At 43.4% G+C, this 20,490-nt stretch overlaps 1 protein-coding gene and 1 long non-coding RNA gene across 6 annotated transcripts in view; both read left to right on the top strand.

Moving 5' to 3' along the window:
- TEAD1 (TEA domain transcription factor 1) overlaps window positions 1–5,962 on the top strand; it is a 163,607-nt gene extending 157,645 nt beyond the window's left edge. For all 5 annotated transcript variants that reach the window (XM_087744652.1, XM_087744636.1, XM_087744618.1 and 2 more), the window contains one exon: window positions 99–5,962. In XM_087744652.1, the coding sequence (XP_087600778.1) occupies window positions 99–212 (114 nt within the window). In that variant the 3' untranslated portion in view covers window positions 213–5,962. The remainder of the gene's footprint in view (window positions 1–98) is intronic.
- Window positions 5,963–7,969: 2,007 nt separating this feature from the next.
- On the top strand, window positions 7,970–14,092 carry LOC148057062 (uncharacterized). Its single transcript, XR_015701491.1, has 3 exons — window positions 7,970–8,199; window positions 12,895–13,090; window positions 13,581–14,092. It is a non-coding gene; the product is annotated as an uncharacterized LOC148057062 (long non-coding RNA).
- The last annotated feature ends 6,398 nt before the right edge of the window (window positions 14,093–20,490 follow it).

Here is a 20,490-nt window from a genome sequence, read left to right as displayed (position 1 = left end):
CTAAAGGTTGTCTTTAATTAAGCCAGTCATTTCTTGTTTGGGCCCTGGTGTTTCCAGGTTTGTAACGTACTGTCTACCTCTTCCTTCCCCTCAAACAGGTTGTAACAAACAGGGATACACAAGAAACCCTGCTCTGCATGGCTTGTGTATTTGAAGTGTCGAACAGCGAACATGGAGCACAGCATCATATCTACAGGCTTGTAAAGGACTGAGCAGTTATTTATATATACACTTCATTTCACTTCTTTATCAAAACGCAGACTGTAAACCTCAACACTAAGTGGCAGTGCCTCTGGCCCAACTTTCACCCACATTTTTCTAAATCCTGTTTTAGTGAAGTCATTTTTAATGTGTTCATATATAATTGTAGCTGTGAAATTCTGGTACAGTTGTAAAAATTATTTCTAAAACTAAGTGTTCTTCAAATTTGTAAACCACAGTTCTTTGGGAAGACTGTATTTAAGAACCTGACGCCTCTGTCTGTGGAGGCCTATTTTTAATTCTGATAGAAAAATGTATGACAGAGCATTTGCCATGGGGAAAAACTGACAGCATTTATAAGAATTTATTTTGGGTTTTTTTCCAACATGAAATACTTGTTTTACAATGCAAGTGAAATTGAAATGAATCTTTAGCTATAACTGTAAATGAGTACACAAAGTTAATAATCTTTATAGAATTATCTTTGTAACTAATTAGGGTGGAAGATATGGACGAATGTAATTCACTAAATTATTTTTTAAAACGAAACGTTTTTCTGTTTGAAACCAAATGAAAAATGTAGCCTTAAGAAATGCCTGATAGAAACAGACAGGTCCTAAAATTAGGCAAATTTTGTATTTTTTTCTCAACGCTAAAACTAATCTTCTAATCCATTAAACTTTCAAACAGGTATTGCAGAGAAAGAAGACATCACCCCTTACCCCTAACATATCTAGTGTATTTTAAAAGAGTATAAAGTTGTATTGTACTAATATGAAAATTTGATTATTTAATGAAAAAGATGGCTCATTTTGCAATAAGTAGGTAAATACTGAAGATTTAGACTCGCATTATATGTAGTCTTGTGTGTGCAGTTATATTTTATATGGACAACTATGTTTTCTAATAAGTTGAGTGAAAAACTTGCAACTCTGAAATTAACAGATGAACGGAAATAACTGACAAAACAACCGAGTAATTCGTAAACTGAAAGCAAAACACTAATGTGTTTGAAAGAAGAATACATACACCTCTGAAAGGATCAACAGCTTTAATATCTATGAGATGCTAGAAAATCACAACCAACATCAGGCAAAGAAGATTGGAAAGTGGAGATTTTTTCTCTCCTTTTCCTCTTTATCATGGTGCTCTTACACCTCTCCCAGTTGTCTCTCCAGTTCCGACTGGCGAAGACCTTAGCTGAAACACACGCCTTTGTACCACGTGGGGGCTGACGTCCGTTTGCAGCCGGCTGTGGTAGCATTCATCCTTCTGAGATATTCAGGGAAGACTCCAGGAAGTGAAGTACAGCTGGAGATATTTTAATACTGTAAGGATTCAAACCGTGGATGTGGGTGTGAGTGACTGTCTGAGGTACGCACATGGGAGAGAAGTAGTCTCCTTCCTCCTGGCTACACCAGAGAGCGTTGCTCCGTTTCGTTTCTTCTGCTGCACAGCCAGCACTGCCCCTCAGTTCCCCAGGCAGCAGTTGTTGCAGCAGGTGCTGGGCAGCAGCGGGTTCTCACACGAAACATTTGTCTGAAAGGCTGAGGGCTGCCCGGCCAAGCACAAGCCACCTTAAAGATCAGTCATGAGGTATTGGCAAGGAGTGTTCTTGGGAAGGTCTTTTGCAGTCCTAAATCAGAGAAGTTAACATTTAGCAGGCCCTTCCTCCCCGCCCTTTACCGATATGCGCCCATGCACAATTTAAGTCTAGAATTTACTCCCAGGCACAGTGCTGTAGTCTTCGAAAAAGCCAGTCTTATTTTTTGATATTATATTTTTGCATAATATCATCTATTAGAATTGGCCATTGTTGAATTATCTAGGCTAGAATATAGCCTAGACAAGGTAGCAGGTTGCTGTACGTCTGCGTCAGACCATGTTCAGATTAACACCGGTGAGGACTCGGGTTAGAGGACGATACAAACATCACCCAGGGGAAGAGCGACTGCTTAAATTCCTTAGCCTGCCTCTGATCTAACTCTAGGAGGTGGATGATTGCTGTGATGTCTAGCTGTTACCTGCTTGTGGATATTAGGGCTGATGATCTTTTGGTTTATAGTCTGTGAACTGAACAGAGAAATATGTCCATGGTAAGGTCTCTTTTAACACTCATTTTTAACACTAACAATCACATCAGGAAAAGCACTGCATTGTAACAGCCTAACGGTAGCCCTTTATTCTAAGCACTTGGTGTTACAAGTCAAAAACTACTTTTTTTGTTTTATTTTGTTCTAAAGTTGTCTTTTATTTAGGGTTTGACTTGTGGTTTTGGTGATTTTATTTTTTTTTAATAACAAGCAAACTGTTTGAGGCATATAAAGTATGTAAGTCCATTTGCAAAACCAGGTACAGTTTTTTTAATAGAATCTGGCACACTACATATGCCGTAACTATAGGGTATAAAAAGTCACGACGTTTATTGGTGTTCACATATGTAATATTAGGGAAACTACTTCCATCGTCTTTTCTTTACACTTCTGTAAATGATCCATACCCTGTACATGTTAATTCTAAAAAGCCTTAATCCTTCAACTGTTCGGTGTGGGGTGTGTAGTCCAACAGGCTGCCTGTAAACTGTGAGCTCTTTTGTAAGCTGGAAGTACTTATCTTGTTACTGTTACTTTTTTGTAGGAACCTTTTAATTGAGAGCTGCCAAAGCATTACAATATGCAGTGCCTTAGCATTATATTAGAAGTACCTTTAGCCTCTTAACATAAATTTTATATATTGTTTTATTAATTGGTTCCATTTTTTAAAAAATCTGTATTTTTTCCCACAGAAACGCTTTTTGACTGCTTGGTCTAAACCAACCTTCTGTACAAGTCAGTCCCGTTACTACACAGTTAAACGTCTATACCAAAAGGAAAGGTTACAGATTCTTAGTTATCCGTGAAAAGTGAATTGTATTAATAAATGCTGCCTTTTTAAATTTCATGACCAAATAATTAATTGTGACTCTTCTGCACTCTAGCATGAAAGTGCCTTTGGTTTGAAATTCCAGCTTAGAAAAGTGCTGCCATAATAATGACAATTTGTAGAGAGACCAAAAATATTTAGTTATCACCGTAATGCCTTTGGTTTATTGGAATAAGTTGAATCTACAGGCCTCCATTCACAAAAGAGCACCATTCATAGCAAAGTAATTTTGCTAACGATCAACCTGCTGAAGAATAATCTACTGTTTGCCATTTCTGACAGCATTGCAAGCCAGCAACTGATTTGTCTGTGATATAAAAATGAAAATGATTCTCGTTTATATTCTCTTCATCCCGTCATTCATCTGCATAATGAGAGATCCAGATACCGCAGAAGTTCAGACAGCGGACAAATGTGACTTTACTGTTCTCCTCTAATAATATTCCAGTATCTGTGAAGATTTTTTTGTTTAGACAGAAGATTTTGTTTACAAAGTTGTGCATGCTGAAAGTCAGCTGCATAAAACAAGGTGAAAATGGAGAACAGAGAATAGGTAGGGTAAATGCAATTGTGTGTTCTTAAGCATTGAAAAGTTGTGTGCGAGCGTTGTGGATGAAGGTGCTGTTAGAGGAACTCTGGCCAGCACGATTCAAAACACAGGGTTGTTCTGTTTTGCTTTTCTCCCAGATGATGTCTTGGAAAAAAAAGAATCAGCTCCTCTTAATAATGTGTCTGTATTTGATACCTTCTGTGAACGGGGGCCATACTGTACACTGCAACAAAAATTGATGGGAAGAGGAGCAAGATTTTAAGAAAACGACGTTAGAAAGAACAAATATCAGCAAAACCAAAAGCTGTCAGAGGGATTATATAGTTGTGAATACAATTTTAACTTGATTTTTAAAGTATTTGATGAAAACTAAGATTAACTTTTTATATATAGAAATATTGTGACACTGTGTGGTAAATATTGTGATAATTCAAGTTCCCTGTCTCTAAAATATTATTTTTGTTATTCCTTCAAGGTCTAAATCTCACTTACCTCTATAAGACAAATAATCCCGCTGAACTCAGTGAGACTGAGGTAGGGCAAAGATGCTTTCGCCCCACAAGTCGAGCATGTATCTTCAGTTGTTACCAAACGTTTCAGCTGTATTAGTCAATATTTGTGACAAACTACACTTCTGTCTCATTAAAATCTTAAAAGAAGCATAACGGTACCATTTGGGGCTGTTAAAAATTGCTACTAACAAACGTAGTTTTACTTACTTGAATTCCAAAATTATTTTATTTAGGTACTGCACCACTATTTTGAAGGAATTGCAGATACAATGCCTGTTTCTCGCTTTCTCTTTCTACCACAGCTACAGCTCCTTAAGTTTGGCAGTAGCTTCTTCCGTTAAAACCTCCACGGTATAGGCTATTTGAAATAATGAAGGGTGTACATTAATGTTGAATGTGAGTAACTGGCCAGTTCAAGGCAGATACAACATTTGACGTACTAATCCATAGCTATTTATTTTTCCACTGCAAGTCCGAGGGCATACTTGCTTTCTGAAGCAGTTCCCCTTACAGTTTTCCTGGGTCACTCATACTGAGCAACCTTTTGTCTACCCTTTACTCGACCCGTGCCGATACACGTACCCGGTCAGACAGCAGATGTCTCTAATAAGAGTCCGGTTTTGTACTTTTCTCAGGATGATCTCTTTTCCCCCTCTTATCTTTCATGACGAGATGTTTAGGCCCCTAAAAAAGATTGAGGCTGGGTAAGTCAAAGTACGAGAAACACTTTGGACATCTTCATCTTTTAACTTTTCAGGTCATTCTTGCTGAGATCATGTAATTAGTTTTAGTGTGTAAATTAAATCTTAAATGCACTCAGTTGACTAAAAGGAGATGGATCCCTGTTACCTCCTTACAGAATATGTGTTTTTGTTTTTGTTTTGTTTTGTTTTATGGGCCTCTGATTCAGGCTCATGACTGCAGACAAAAAATACAATACGTGCCTGAAAAAAAAAAAGACAAAAGAATTTTATAACATTGAAAACCTGAATAGCCTTTAATTCTTCAGTACATTTTATGTAAAACAGGTTGGGTTTTTGTTTTGTTTTGGGGTTTTTTTGCCATGTGCATTTGTTCACATTTGTAAATGACTTAATGGAATTCTCACTTTATGTTTATTTGTGTAATGTGTATAAAATGGGTTTGTGACTTAAGCATATTCATATATGGTCAGTGGTTACTTTAATATTGTACTGCTGCTGGTAACTTTTGATGTAGAACTTGCCTTTTGATGATAAAGTACCTCTAGGTTAGACAGGGAGGGAAGGCTCTTCGAAAAAAGTGAATGTTCTCCAATGTTTTCTTAACATATTTGCAGAAGCTTTCAAAAGGAGTTTCCGTCAAACCTCTTGGCAGTACAGTATTCTTGTATTTGTTATTGTCTGTGTGTAGGTACTGGTACCTTTTTTTGTTTAAAATGTTTTAAGTGTTGGCTTTAAAGTGAATTTATCTTTAGTATGATAGTAATATGAAAATTATAGGTTTTGTGTGCAGAGAATTTTTTTATAAAGTGCTTTGTAAAAAAAAAATGTATTCTAGCTTTCGCGGTACATATGTGTGATAACTTTAATATCCATGACAGTTAAGTGCAATTATTTCATCACTCTAAAAATGCTATTTTTGTGTCGGTTACTGCAGGTGTTTTCATGTCTTTGCAAAGTGACACATTTTGATGCCTTCTTGATAAAGTGGTAGAATTTTTGTAGCTTTCTAGAAACTTTGTATTCATACAGTATCGATTGAAAAATAAAGAAAATGAAAGTGTTTTGTGCATTTATCTGAATCTCTTACATCAATCTCTTTTTAACGTGGGACGCAACTTTCAAAAGCGTTTTCCCAAGTAGCGCAGGGCGAGACTCGCAGCAGTATCTGCCGGCCTCCCTAAAGGCGCAACGGACATCCAGCAGGATTTACAAAAACCTGCAGGGATGGCACTCGAGGCAGGCACGTCTGGAAGCCGTGTTCAACAACCAGCCCGTATGCCTTCTGGCATTTTATCAGCAAGAAAGCTGACCACCTCTAGCTTGTGTCTTCCTAAAGAAACAGTGGGGAATTTTTTTGAAACATCATTTAAACCATACTGTTTTAATGGGAAAAGCCACCCATCCCCCTCTATTCCCAAAGCAGGAATGACCTATTCAAAATTTTACATAATAAATGGTAGCAAATACATCACTAACTTGGCAACTAGAACTGACTGAGGAACACAGTAGTTATCGGAGGTTGAGGTGTTTCTTCCAGAAGGACCCTGAGCTCTGCGGGAGCTGAGGTCCTAAAAACATGACATTTTTTGAGAGACTGATTTCTAGGTTTTCTTAAACCACTTCTTAAACCCCAGCTAGCAGCTGTACCTGGTATGATGAGAGGATGAAACATGATCAGCTTGCCTGCTGCATTTATGAAGTGAAACCACCAGCTACGAAGAAAAAAGAAAAAAAAAAAACGAAACGAAAAGAAAAAAGAGAAAAGAAAAGAAAAGAAAAAAAGAAAGAAAAGAAAAGAAAAGAAAAGAAAAGAAAAGAAAAGAAAAGAAAAGAAAAGAAAAGAAAAGAAAAGAAAAGAAAAGAAAAGAAAAGAAAAGAAAAGAAAAGAAAAGAAAAGAAAAGAAAAGAAAAGAAAAGAAAAGAAAAGAAAAGAAAAGAAAAGAAAAGAAAAGAAAAGAAAAGAAAAGAAAAGAAAAGAAAAGAAAAGAAAAGAAAAGAAAAGAAAAGAAAAGAAAAGAAAAGAAAAGAGTAAGAGGGATATCCTGGACCAACTGAAGTCAATGGGAACATGACCAGGACTTGGCAGGAAAAAAAAACATACATCTGGCTCATCTTCTGCTTCAAAAGGAGAGCAGTGGCTTTTGAATAAACCACATGCCCCCCTCCACACCCCAGTTCTCCTTTTGGGTGGCAGATGTTCCACTGCCATTTTTAAAATGCCAGCAGAGTACCCCCCGTGTGCAAGATGAATGGGTTGAGAACAACGCACAGACACGGTCTGTTTTGACCCTGTTTTCTCTTCTTTGTTCCCCCTTAAGTATACGGCTTCAGCCCTTTGAAGTGGGTTAGCTGTTTCAGAAGCAACCTGCTTCTTAATTAAGGTTCTGCTTCTTAATTAATTTAGGTTAAAAACCATAAATCTTCCACCTTTGGGAAAAACGTCATGCAGCATTTCAGGTTGGGAGTCCCCATGTAACGTCACACCGCCGGTTCATTAACCAGCTGCCTTCAGCAGAAGCAATGGCCTCTCCCTGACTAAGCGCAGTCGGGTTTATGCGAGCCCGGCAGCATGGTCAGGGAGCGAAGGACAGACCTGTTACTCCCTGCCATTTATGAAGTGCAGAATGATGAGCTCTGCGTGGTCCACGGATTTTTCTATGGATATTTTTTTTTTAAAGATGCAGCCTGTTGGATGCTACAAATACAGAGCACGTTTAACACTCAAACCCAAGAGTAAAAGGAGGGTTCATAGCTAAGCGGTGTGTTAGCAGATGTCTAGTTCCCCCCCAGCTCTAACTGTTCATCCCCACCCTGACCTTTCACAGCCTTCCTATTGTTGTCTGGGGACCTTCGAGCAGAAACAGCTGAACAATCTGTTACACCAAACAGCGGTAACTTAGCAATGTTCATAAATAATTACCTACCTTGTAGAGAGGTGTGACACTCAATTGGTTAATGGCTGTAAATTGTTATGTGACTGCTGTTCTGTGAAAGCTAGAGCTGTGCTGGAGACACTGGAAACTTGGTGAAGGTGGGAAGGGCAGGAGGGACGGGGTAGAGAGACTGTCCTAGGAGTGGAGGGAAAAGGAAAATTGTAGAAACCCAGACTGCAAGTGACTGTGAAAAAAATGAGTAGCAGGATATTGCTTTTCAAAGCAAATGAAAAGCCGAGGACAGGGGAAAATAGGAAGAAAGAAAAAAAAGGATAATTTGAAGACCAGTAACAACAAAATAAGTCCATCAGAAGAAGGAGGGAGAACTAAAACTAAGAAAAAGGCTACAACAAAACAGACAAACATTCATCTTCTAGGTCAGTGAACAGAATTGCTTTTTTTTTTTTTCCCCTCCTGTAATGCTTCTTATTAGCCCTTTCCAGTTTTGGGAGATAGCCTCTTTAAGCTAAGAAAAGGGCTGCTGTAGGCCTCCGTTCTTGCGTGCCTCACTGTGGAGAATCAAGAAAGCCCCAAAATCCCAGCAGCAAGGCACCCTGTAGCCTCCCTGACAGATGAAGAGCTGTCAGCTTGGTTTCGGTTGGAAAACAGAGAGAGAAAGGGAGAGAGAGTGGGCACGGGCAATGGCCAGAAGAGTATCTGAGACAATCAGCTGAGCACAGACACTGGAGTGCAAGTGACCAGTCTCAATTCATCCAGCACCGGTGATTTCTCAAGCCACCTTCCTTCCATATTGAGTGGTTTTGGGGGTGTGTGCAGTCCATTATAGGATTAGGTTGATGAATTTCAAAAATGTTGCTTCCCATGCCCCTTCACTCTATGCTAGAGCTGAGAGCATGAACAGCTAACCTTGATGTTATTCAACTGGAGCAGAAAGCAAAAAAAAAAAAAAAAAAAAGTTTTCTCATAAGTCTGCTTCCAAACACCTTCATCGGCTGTTAGAGATGTCCACACACGGTGCGGTTTTAGAGCCTTAGGCATTACAGCTTTTCCCTAACTCTGGCAAAGTCAATGTCCCACTAAGGATGGTGGTTGGGGCCATCAGAGCAAATGGTGCAGGAGCCCTGATTAAGATGTACATGTCCCTTTTCATTCCTCTCACTTACCCACTTCAAAGAAGGTATTAGTACGCTACTCATGCTTACCTTGCAGTGCACCTCAATGCTTTGCTCTCTGGACCTCCAGCAGCAGCTTTCAGACACGCTCTGTCTGAGCAGAGCACTGAGCTGTACGTGCAGCTGACTTTGCCAGTAGATTAACAACCTACAAACTGATTTTTTTTTTCCTGCCCCAAGCATGTAAGTTTATTAGCCATATTTAAAGATCCTGCTCAATCTATTTTTTGTTGGCAGGGCCTAAAGAATTAGGGTTTTTTCCAGACTTTTAAAAATTCCTTTCTGCTAAGATCATATGTTCTTTACAGTGTTATCAGAGAATTTATTTTTTTCCAGGATACTTGTCTTTTCTTATCCCTTCACCTGTGATGCTGAACTTCCTAGTGAGCGTTATACCTGGCAAAATGTACAAGAACAGCATTCACATTATAACTGCTCCTTTCAATGCACTATACGCACGCTTCCTTCTTGATGCAGCTCTACATTAACTGGAGGGGATGGAGGTGGGAATACCTGTGTCTGCGTGATGTTTGGCCTTTCCATTAGTTTTAAACTGAACTCACCTACGACAAACTCGGGCAATGAAGTACGAGATTCAACCACATTGTGCACGTATTACACCATTCCACAGCACAGAGAATTTGATGGCCTCATTGTAAAATATCTGTATTGGTTTTACTATGACTATATTGTATTTTTAAAAGGGTTTAATCTAAGCTTTCTCATCAGAACACCACGATGGGTGGAAACTTGACGATGCAGTTCACCTCCAGAGTTTACAGCAATAATGTGGGAGACAGAACACTAGTCTCAGCAGGGTTCGCGCTCCCCTATCTCCCCCAATGATCTCCTGTTTTGAGGGAGGTGGTGGTGAGTCATGTTTGGGAGGTGCCCCAAGACGCTCCAGCGATAGGCTCTGGATAAGCGCAAAGGAGCAGGTAGATGCAGTGCAGTAACAAGAAAACGCCAAACCTTTTGGCTTTCCTGCCCACTTTCAGCCATCTCCCAGCCAACAAAAGGACACAGTGTCATATGGGCAGCGAACAAACACGTGAACGGGGGTCTCGAGATCTGAGACCATCCATTTTTGCAGACTTTTTCTCCGACTGCTCCCTTCTCTGAAAGGCTATCATTTGAGACTAGGATCGCAAGGCTCACAATTCCTCTTCACTCTGGGTGAGGCACTGCAGAGCACTCAGACACAGCTATGGCATCAGCTTAGCATTTTTTCCATGCAAACAAAACATCTTCCCGTTAAGAACACCAGTGCTGGAAGTGGTACAAAGGCAACGGCCACTCTGAGAGTGCAAGTCGAAGGGCTCAGGAGCCACTGACAGGAGATGAACGGGGCAGCCACGGGTGGCCAGGCAGGCTCGTTCCACATGCCCAGCTCTCGGCCAGTGTGGTTTCTCAGCTCAGGAGGAGGTGGGAAGAGAACTGTCTGCCCTGCAAACTGTAGCACCAAGGGAATAGGTACAAGCACAGTGAAGAAAGTTAACTGGAAGATACCTGAATACCAATGGAAAGGAAGCGTTAGCCATGGGGATTAGCCAGGATTTGAAGATGAAGCTGATGAAGCAGGAGATAGGGTAAAGGCTGTTTCAGAGAACTGCAGAGAAGGCTTTTCCACAACCTCTGGTCAGACAAATAAAAAAGCAGAGACAAAAGTCAGTGTTAATCAACAACTGGAGGCAGCTGGAAAAGTATCAAAGAAAGAGAAATTAACCCCAAGGACCAGACTGAGGAAAGTGTACAGGGTGCTCATTAATATGAATTAATATTAATAAGGCCAATAACCTGGTAGGGAGCCACTGAGTGGTAGAAGGGGAGAAGATCAGATAATCCCTGAAATACTGAAAGAACAGGTGCAGAGCTCTGAGCGTTCAGGTGGCCAGAGAGTTGTGAGTGACCATTGCCAACGTCAGAAGTTAGGGCACAAATTTCTCGGGTGTGCCTGTGAGACGCATGGGAAAGCCGTGGATGCAGCAGTAGACCGATTTACAGATAAGAAAGATCTGGGAGGGGGTGGAGAGTTCAAGATGAGGGCTGCCCCACAGGTTCCCTGCGAGGGAGGCAGGTGGGAGGTCAAGAGGAGCAAGGAGATAAAAGCCATGGAGATAGAGCTGCACAGTATGGACCTGTGAAGTGGTCCGCCAGCTCCGGCAACCAGCTCTTCCTTACTCGAAGAGTGCGTGGTGGTAGGAGGCAGCGTGGTGTGCTTGTGTCTGCAAAACAGGGGAACAGGGAAGTGGTGAGACTAACAGTTCTCCAAACACACACTCATGGCTGAAAAAACAACACGTCATCTGGAGCTCGTTTTCGGCTGCCTGTCAACAGGACAGACAAGTATTTATGCGTAAGAGATGGTCAAGATTACAAAGGAGATCTATGGACACTGATACCTGCACAATATAATTTAGAAATTTGTGCAGTGTGGATAGTTTGTTACCCTTGTGGTCCCGAAACAACAGGGGGTGGGGTGTCCAGTTTCTTTAACAAACAGAAAAAGAGGAATTCTGTATAATATTTAAGCTTTCTGTTCAAAGGTTAAACACAAAGATGCTGTTCAGCCATTAGCAAAGTACCGGATGAGAAGCTGGGACGCTGGACTCAGAGTATGCGCTGCTCAGCTCTGCTGAAAATTGGGAAACAGCCTCGGTGCTGAGAGTGTGCACAGCCCCCCACTTCAGCCCCACATCATATAGGAAACGCCAGCCACACGGAGAGGCCGTGGTAAGAGGCAAAGGAGCAGAAACTTCTCTGCCAGCAAGTGAACAAAGCAGCTTGAAAGTCTGACCAAGATACAACCCAAAATGTCTTTAAAAGCAACATTCGTTCTTACTCCCTTTCATTTCAAGACTGCATCAATGCCTACAATCACTGGATTTAAGCATCCACACGATAAGGAAGCTGGTTTTTGTGCTTACAGGAAGTATCACTGTGATCTGAACAGCTGACAAAGTCCCTCAGCCAGGAGCCCAGGAGACTTATGCATGTTCCAGATTTTCTCCTCAGACCCTCCACCGAAGCGGCCCAAATCTTTGGGGATGCCCAAGAAAAGGATATGGCCCTAAGACAACAGCTAGATCTTGAAGGATTCTGGTGCTTGCTGCTGCAACACAGTCTAATGTAGAGCACGGTGTGGCAGTGAGTCTCATCAGGCTTTGCTGTAGTCATTTCATGACTGCAGCATGTCTCAATCTGTTTACCTGCAAGTACTAGGTATAATCAGGTTAGATAAGACCATTACCGTGATACGTAACCTTTGGACTTTGGCTTGAGGCTTCTACTTTCCCTTCTGGAGACAGCACGTCGTATTTCACTGTCTATTTTATTTCTTTCTCCTTTATTACAGTTGTGCTCAGTACCCTACACGGATTGATTTTCCTGGAGGCACAAACAAGCAGATAGAATCTAGAGGATGTTTAAATAAAGGGAATCATTCTAAATGGTCTTTGAATTAATAAATATATATAAAGATAAATAAGAAGCATAGAGATATATAGGACATATAGGTAGTACAAACAAATCATGACCCATCTGTCCAGTGTGCTCTGCTTATGTGTGCGCCCAATGCTAGGATATCCCGGAAAGCAATAGGCCTCTGTTCTTCATCTTTCTGCACGCACTTATGATCCCAGCTGGGACACAGGAAATTTTCCGTGATCTCAAGTGAGTCAATGATGGGTCCCTAGGTAATATATTGTGCCTAATAGGAAGAGTTTACCCTCAAAGAATACCTATAAGGCACAGTCTACCTTCTTGACTAACTGAATTTAAGCTGGCAGAGTATGCACTTCCACTGTAGCCCCTACTAATTAGCACAAGAGAAAAGAACTACCGATTTAAACATGCTGGTGACCTGCAGGCAGAGGGGGTCACTGTTGTTTTTTAACAGAAACTTCTCACCTTTTTTCCCCCCTGCCATATTCCTGCCAGCCACTGACCTCCCTTTGATCTGCTGTAAATCTTGAAGGTTGTCCCCCTTCTACTTTCTGGATCTGTATTCAGAAAGAACAGCTGCAGCATTCATCATGAATAACTACGACCCGCAACTCCTTCTGAGCCTCCTTTGGAGATGGGCTGATCCCTTCCTGCCTAATTAACAGCATATTGAGTGGACCCTCAGCACAAGGTGAGCAGGATTTGGTAAGATATTTGGTTTTCTCAGTCTTCTCTAGTGCACAACGTGAATATATAATGTAGAAATTTATCCATCAACATAAATAAGGCACCAAAGTTGGAAAGATTTGATCCACCTGAACAACTACTACAAAAAAATACCCTTTTGTCCTCCTCCCCTTTCTCACTATGGTCTGGTCCAGCAACACAGCTTGGTACTTGGGAATAGCTTGTATCTACTACCTTAGTCTATATGTATTTTTAGGGAACTACTAAGGTATAAGCAAATGTAATATGTTGTCTTTTCCATTCTTTTCCAAAGCTGTCCCCTGTACCGGCAGCATCCTACCCGTCACTTTCCGTTGCTAAATCAATTAAACATTCAGCTCTGATGAAAAGAAGGAAAATTGTACCGTTACCATAACATATTGGCTTCTTGGCTTCTGCTGAGACAGCAAAGTTAACATTTAAAAAAAATCCTCTAATTTTTAGTTCTATTTCAGGTTGATTGCTTATTTCTCCGTATTTCTTCACATCACTGCCAATACAGTAAGCTACGTATTCTCTTGGCTTGGTTCCGAATTCTCTATTGCCTGGCCTATGTGATACCCTATGTCACATAGCACATAAAATAACAGAGGCCCTGTCGCTCCTGGAGGCCTCTATGCACCGCTGGAGTAGTACAAACAGGAATTCAAAACACCAATTTACTTCCAGCTGCTGTTGAAGGCAGGCCACTGGGGGAGACAGACTTGGATTTTAGTCAGACTCTCCTTGTATCCCTCCGAATATCAAGGCCCAACACTGCAGATCCTGGCCTTGCAAGAGATGCTCAGCGGCTTTGCCAGTCCAGGAATACAGCTGCACTGTGATACATCGGCATGAGACGGTTTAAAAGCTGAGCAAGGCACCTCAACTGAATTACACAGTTCAAGGGAAACTAAAACTACTAAGCATATAGAAACCATCTGACTCTCCACAGAAAGTTATTACTCAAAAGGCTTTTGTGCTTACCAAATAATCTGATCTCTGGTTACTGCAAAATGGTTTTCCTTCTCTCTTTGAACTGAATTTCAATGTGTCCTTGCATGAAGACCATAATGAAGTACATGCCTACGGCAAGTGCTGTTTAAAGCACTGTCCTTTATTCCTAGAGACATTTCCAGGAAACGCAAAGCTGCAGTATAAAGGACTTCTGGCTTTATCACAGACTCCCCCTTTTATGTCACTTTTTGCGCAGGGGGTGACACTGGGCTAGACAGGATTTAGCACAAACACAACCCACAGACCTCCCCCCCTCTCAGCCAGGCAGGTGAGAGTCGTGCCTCACTGGAAGGCAGACATGACGGGGCCTGTAACCTGAAGGCAGCGCACAGCATTTTAGGAGAACGGTGAGGCACCAATCCAAAGATCAAAGGTGTGCCTTTGAACAGGCAAAGATAAACACCAAAGAGACAGATCCTGCTGTCGGTGTCAATGCTGTAGAAATATAACTGTCCAAGTTATGCCACAAAAGCTGATGGGGATTTGTTTTCCTGTTAAAAAAATTGTTTTCCTGTTAAAATATCCCACCCGCAGGGAAAGAGGACATTTGAAAGTGATTATCAGGCACACAGCTCATTCTCGGGGTGGCTAGTGATTCACCCTGGGCTCTTCTTGTGCAGCCTGAGCGTAGCCTTTCAAGCAAAACATAAAGTAGCGTTTCTGTCTCTCTGAAGTGTTGGCCAGGAGGGCCCCTCACGTTACACACCTTCCAAATTGCTGACTGGTGAGACACAGAAAGCCTTCCAGGCCCAGTGGTACCAGGCCACTCAAGACAGAGTGGCAGCAGCGTGGGGCAGCTTGCATAAGGGGCCAGACTCATTAGCATCTCTTAGTCACGCGTGTGAGATCTCTCTGCCGCTCCACCCTGAGGCCCAGGGAGGCATCACTATTTTTCCAGCTCTGCCTCTACGGAATAACTCAGCTAATAGCATCAGATGAAGTAGTGATTTTCTGATGTTTGGCCAAGCTGTTAACATTGTCATTCTAGCACATTTGAACAAGTACAGACAGGTCTGGGCATTAGTCATATTTCTACAGGCAGGTTTTTTTCCTTGGTCTCTTTTTTTCTTTTCTATCTTATCCATTTTACTGGGCTTCAAAGCCCTCAGTGGAAACAAATGTGCGAATGTTATAAAATTACATTGCTAAATCAGGGCTTTTTTCTGACTTTATACAAGTTGTGTGTCAAAAGACACTACAGGCAGGAGGGCCAACTGCTCTGCATTGAGAAAAGCTACAATAAGGAATTAAGAGTCTGAGAATCAAGCACCTAGTCTTAGGGCATGCCTAAATTAAAACTGTCCTCCCAGCCCTAATTTAGTTTCCATGTATATACACCTTATTCTACAGAGTACAATCTCCAAATGGGTGCCAGTGGTTTTGGTGGTACATCTGAAAGCACAAGCTTTTCAACACTTTATCACATCCTCACTGGTCAACAGGTGGCCCTAGCATCACTACCTGTATCCTGGAGATGACCCCATGGTATGTGAATACTGCAGACGCACGTATTTATTTTCCTGGGACTCCTCTCAGCAGAAGTTCAGCCTGCAATCCTCAGCAAGGTCGTGCCACTCAAAGGTTTGTTTCAGTGAAGTTCACAGCACTAAAGCCTTATATGTCTCCTAGACTTGAATTAAAGGATGGTACACAAAGAGTTTTTGAAGTAACTCTTGCAGTGAGGTCTGTTTCCTAGTGAAGTATTGGGCCACTACTCTACCTTGTCTGTATCAGCTGTTTGTGTAAGAAGTGCTTCAAGTAACGTAAGAAAGTATCCCATTTCTTCCCTTTGTGCAAGTCAGACTGACTCGCAGTCTGGGATGTGCTTCTTATGCATGAAGCAAATACAAATAAAAATCATTAAGGAATGGGGATGATTAGTTATGAACAACAGAGCTGCGAAGCTTGTCACCAGCACCCGTCACTCCTGCTATGTGACTGATTCTTGCCGAGCAGCCCAGGCATGGCACAGAGGCTGCACGGCTCTGAGACGGCAGCTGAGCAGAGCGCGGCCCTGCCCGCAGCCCGCCTGCTCCTTTGTGGCCCGACAGGCTGCAGCAAACGTGACAGCAGGGCTTGCTCTCGGCAGAGCAACAGATTGCAAAGCATCCGGTGATACCGGGGCCACGCTTATGTGGCAAAATGTGCTACGATATGAAGAGGCGAGCTGCCTGCTGCACTACGGCAAAGCAGATTGCATCACATTAGCACTGGTGACAACAGGGCACTCATTGTGTGGGACAACAAGTCACACAGAGAATGTGCAAATGCGATTGGTTGGGCCCACTTAACATATGCACAGCAGAGTGACATATGGCAATTGGTGACTTTCCTGCCACAGATGCTGAAAGGCTTTGTTTCGGTACAGTACGTGGTGCAGATCCAGTACAGCGTTCCCCCGTCGGTGGGGAGCAGTGCGAGTGCCAGCAGCGCTCCCCCCCCACCTCCAGGCGCCGCGGATTCCTGGTGCCGTGAGTGCTTCTGGCTGTGCTGAGCAGACTTTCTGTTACTGAAACCCTACCCATCAGCCAAAGCCTGGGGCATGCTGAGAAATATGTTTAATGTAAAAACATGACAGAGATGGACTCCCATTTCAACTCCTTATGCTCTTTGCATTTGGGTTTCTATTCACATATATATATAACATCACAGCCTGAAACAAACTATTTCTAAAAGCGTTTACTTTTTCATTAGAACCTTTGTTTTCAACAGTTTCTCTCTATTAATGATATAAACAGATAACTAGATTATGATAAATAGTGACAAGTAGATTATTTTTTCAACTCTGTTAAGCAAAAGTTTAAATGGAGGTTAAAAAGGACAAAGCAAAATTATGTTTTCCTGGCCATGAGACTGAGACAAAATGGAAAAGAGGTTCTACAGCTTGCTCATGCAGGAAAAATACAGAGGAAGATTTTGAAATCCTGGCATGGCTTGTAGCTGTGCTCACCTGTGCAGAGCCACGAGACGAGCACAGTCTGGTAACTACAGCACCAGACTAGGGCTAAGATACAGAGATCCACCCTCACCTCTGCTGCTGACCACCCAGGTGACCATGGGCAAATTACTTCACCCTCACATGCCTCAGAAATAAAGACACGATACTTATCCCAGTGCACTGCTTTGTGATTGCCTGCTGGCTGCAGAGCGGAAGACGAGCTAGGAGATGACCTCACAACACCGAATCATTTCACAGGGGCCACAGAAAACTCATCAGACAGTAACAGCATCTGCCAAGCTGAGGACATGGGGGTCAAAGTCTTTGCACCTTCTTCCCTATTGCTGGCATTATCAGTCTTTGCTCACTTGTCATTTTATGTGTTTCCATGGTGAAGAGGAACCCAAATCTACATAGATTTAAAACACTTTGTATACAGACACACAGTCAGGGGCCAAGCAACCAAAGCCAGTCGATAACTAAGCACCACCTCTTGCAATGGGATGGGAGTTGATACCGACTCTGTCCTCCCCAGATTTCTGCTTGACCAGACCACGAGGTGCAGAACCAGACTAGGACATGGAGCTGGCAGCTGCCGCTACCTCCCATAAGAAGGCAGCTTGAGAGCTGCCCAGCTGAGAGCAGTTTTCTTCGCTTTATGCTCCTTTTGTTTTTTAAGAGCTAGTGAGGGAAACGTTGCTTCAAAGCGGGGCTGTGGAGCAGCCATACTCAAGTCAAGGGACATAACATGAGTTGCTACTACCATGTTGCAGGAGCAAGAGGCGAAGCGACAACCATGAGTGCTGAGAGCACTTTGAGTATAACTGGCTTTACAGCTGCAAACCTCCACCGTACCCAGGCTGCCCAGAGATCACCAGAGCGCTGAGCTACGCTGGCTCCAGGATCCTCAAATTAATTTGTCACTGTGGTCCTCAGTGGATCCCCGAGTTGTTGTATTTCCATGCAGAAATACGAGCACGTGCGGTAAGTCTGACTAGTTCTGACTGCATCGTATTTACTCTGCGAGCACTGAGCATCTGTGCAGCAACTGTCCGATACGTCCAAGGCTGCATCAGACCCTCTGGACCCGTACTGTGGCATTGGTGCAGACGTTCGCAGTGCTCGGCCAGTACCTCTGGCTGACTGGCTCATCACTCAAAACTACTGTTTCACCCACTCTGTTGTAACAAAATCCCAGACAAACAGCCTCAGTCCTCAAACTTGGCCTGGAAAACAGTCGTGTTGGGGAACAGCACAAGGTATATTTGGGGAAAACTGGATTTTCAGTAGTCCTATCTCGGCGGCATGGAGAACAACCTGAAGGGATCACATCAACTGACATGGAAAGGGAATATGGAAGAAGAGTTTTACCTTGAGACTAGCTCCCTCTGCAGCCTAATTTTCAGCACCCAGAACACGGCACGTCTTTTTAGACAAACATTTGTTTAACTGCTATTCATAGCTGGAAAAACCTTCTGGGAATGAACGGAGTCAGCCTGGGAAATCTGGGAAATCCTCATCAGGTCATTAGCTTGTCTCATGCTTTCCAGTATTGTAGGGATGGTGGATAACTACCGCAGTGATCCAGACTGAAAAGCAGTCGGACTTTCAATTTAAAATTCTGTCACTGGAAGAAACGTCACATCAAAAGGTTCTGATAAGGCGGTAAACAACGAAGTAATTCCTGAATTTCCTGGGATAACGGAGAGCAGAATCCGGCCCCAACAAACGGCCCGTGCGAACTCTCTGCAGCGCTTCACCTCTGCTCCCTCGAGCGGGCAGGAGCCGCTCCCGCCCGGTGCCTCTCCGCTGCGGCGGCGGCGGCGCCGAGCGCGGCTGCCCCGCGGCGGCGCGGCGGAGCCATGGCGGCCCCGCAGCGACACCCAGCGGCGGCTGCGGCGGCCCCCGGCGGCTCCCGCGCTGCCTCGGGGGCGGGCGGGCACCCGACCCGGCAAAGGCAGCCCGGGGACCCCGGGGCGGGACCGCGAGGGGAAGGCGCCGGTCAGCCCCAGCTCCTTCCTTCGCCGCTCGCGAGGCTGGCCCCCGCGCCTGCCCCTCGCCGCGCAACCGTTTGTCGAGGTCTGCAAGGGAGCTGCCATCGCCGGGAATGTTTAAATTGCAATCGGACACTTCTCTAATAAACACCTTCTCATTGACAAACAGGGTGAGCACGAAGCGGGAATTAAGCCAGGGAAATTCCACAATTTATATTATACAGGAAATCAGATTAGATTATCACTGTGGATCCTTCAGGGCTTAAACCTGTGAATCTGCTGGCAGGTTAATAGCTTCTCTATCTCCCCTCATGCGAGTAAAAAACCCAAGTCTTTCAGCCACACAGGGAGGTTAAGTGCTCCCTGTCTTTATTACACAAGACACCATACCCGCTGGCCACCTTCCTCACTTCTCATCTGCCTGGCACCTGGTACAAATTACACCGCTACGAGAGGCGGTTAACAAACTCCCTAGAAGTGCAGTTGTGCTTCATCAGCCAGGTCAACAGGCGGGAGGCATCTCCCTGCGTCCGTGCTTTCCCACCCCAAAAGCCATCGCATCCAGTAGCATCATTTGTGTTGAGCACAAGCTGCAGCCGATACATGATCGGGTTAGCGCAAGCCATTTGCCGAGCCAGCGAGCAGAAAGCACCATGAAGTAACATCGTGCTGCTAAATCTGTGATGCATCAGCACGTAATGGAGCTCAGAGCTGCAGGCATTGCCAAGGCAGACTCTGACTTTACCACGGTTTCACTGAAAACAGATGAATGCAGTATTGTCAACTTCGGCCAGCCAGAAACCGTGTCACGCACCCAAAAATAAAGTGATAGAATGTTTGAAAAGAATAATTTCAAGGAAAATTTTGCTTTTACCTTTTGGTGTTTTCAATTCACTGTACTCAAGAGAATGGAAAACATCCCTTTTTATATTTATGATCATAAGTCCTCTACACATCTCACACAATGCCCCAGGTCTGACTCTTAGGCCAGCGCTAAGTATTGAGCCATATCATAAAACTGTGGGAATTGTCAGCACTGAATAGAGCGCCCATTTACAGAGACAAATAACCCCATGCAGGCAGACACAAATAACCCCCTTTCTTTGCTGGACAGCAGCCAGTTTATTGGCGAGTGCCTCTTCCAAGCTCTAGACTCAGTGCTGAGAGCCAGAGCAAGCGGCAGCCCAGAGCAATAGTCAGAGCAGAGCATGTCAATGCAACCAGCACAGCTAAAGCATTTAAAAGGAGACAGCACACTTACTCGGCTGTGTGAAGAGTTCACAATACTTGCAGAGTTCAGGGCTCATATATGCACACGGTATAGAGAGCTTATTTTTCTTTGTTCACTCTCCAGGATTTGTACCTGGCTATTTCAACAGCCACTCCTGGAGGCTGAAGGGATGGATCATTATTATATATAGAAACCTTTAGCTAGCT

Source organism: Nipponia nippon, unplaced genomic scaffold, assembly GCF_047370975.1.
Source record: "Nipponia nippon isolate SJK-2023a ecotype South Korea unplaced genomic scaffold, ASM4737097v1 scaffold_10, whole genome shotgun sequence".
Lineage (NCBI taxonomy): Eukaryota > Metazoa > Chordata > Aves > Pelecaniformes > Threskiornithidae > Nipponia > Nipponia nippon.
Note: the sequence above shows the minus strand (reverse complement) of the source record. Positions and strands in the feature narration are given on the sequence as shown.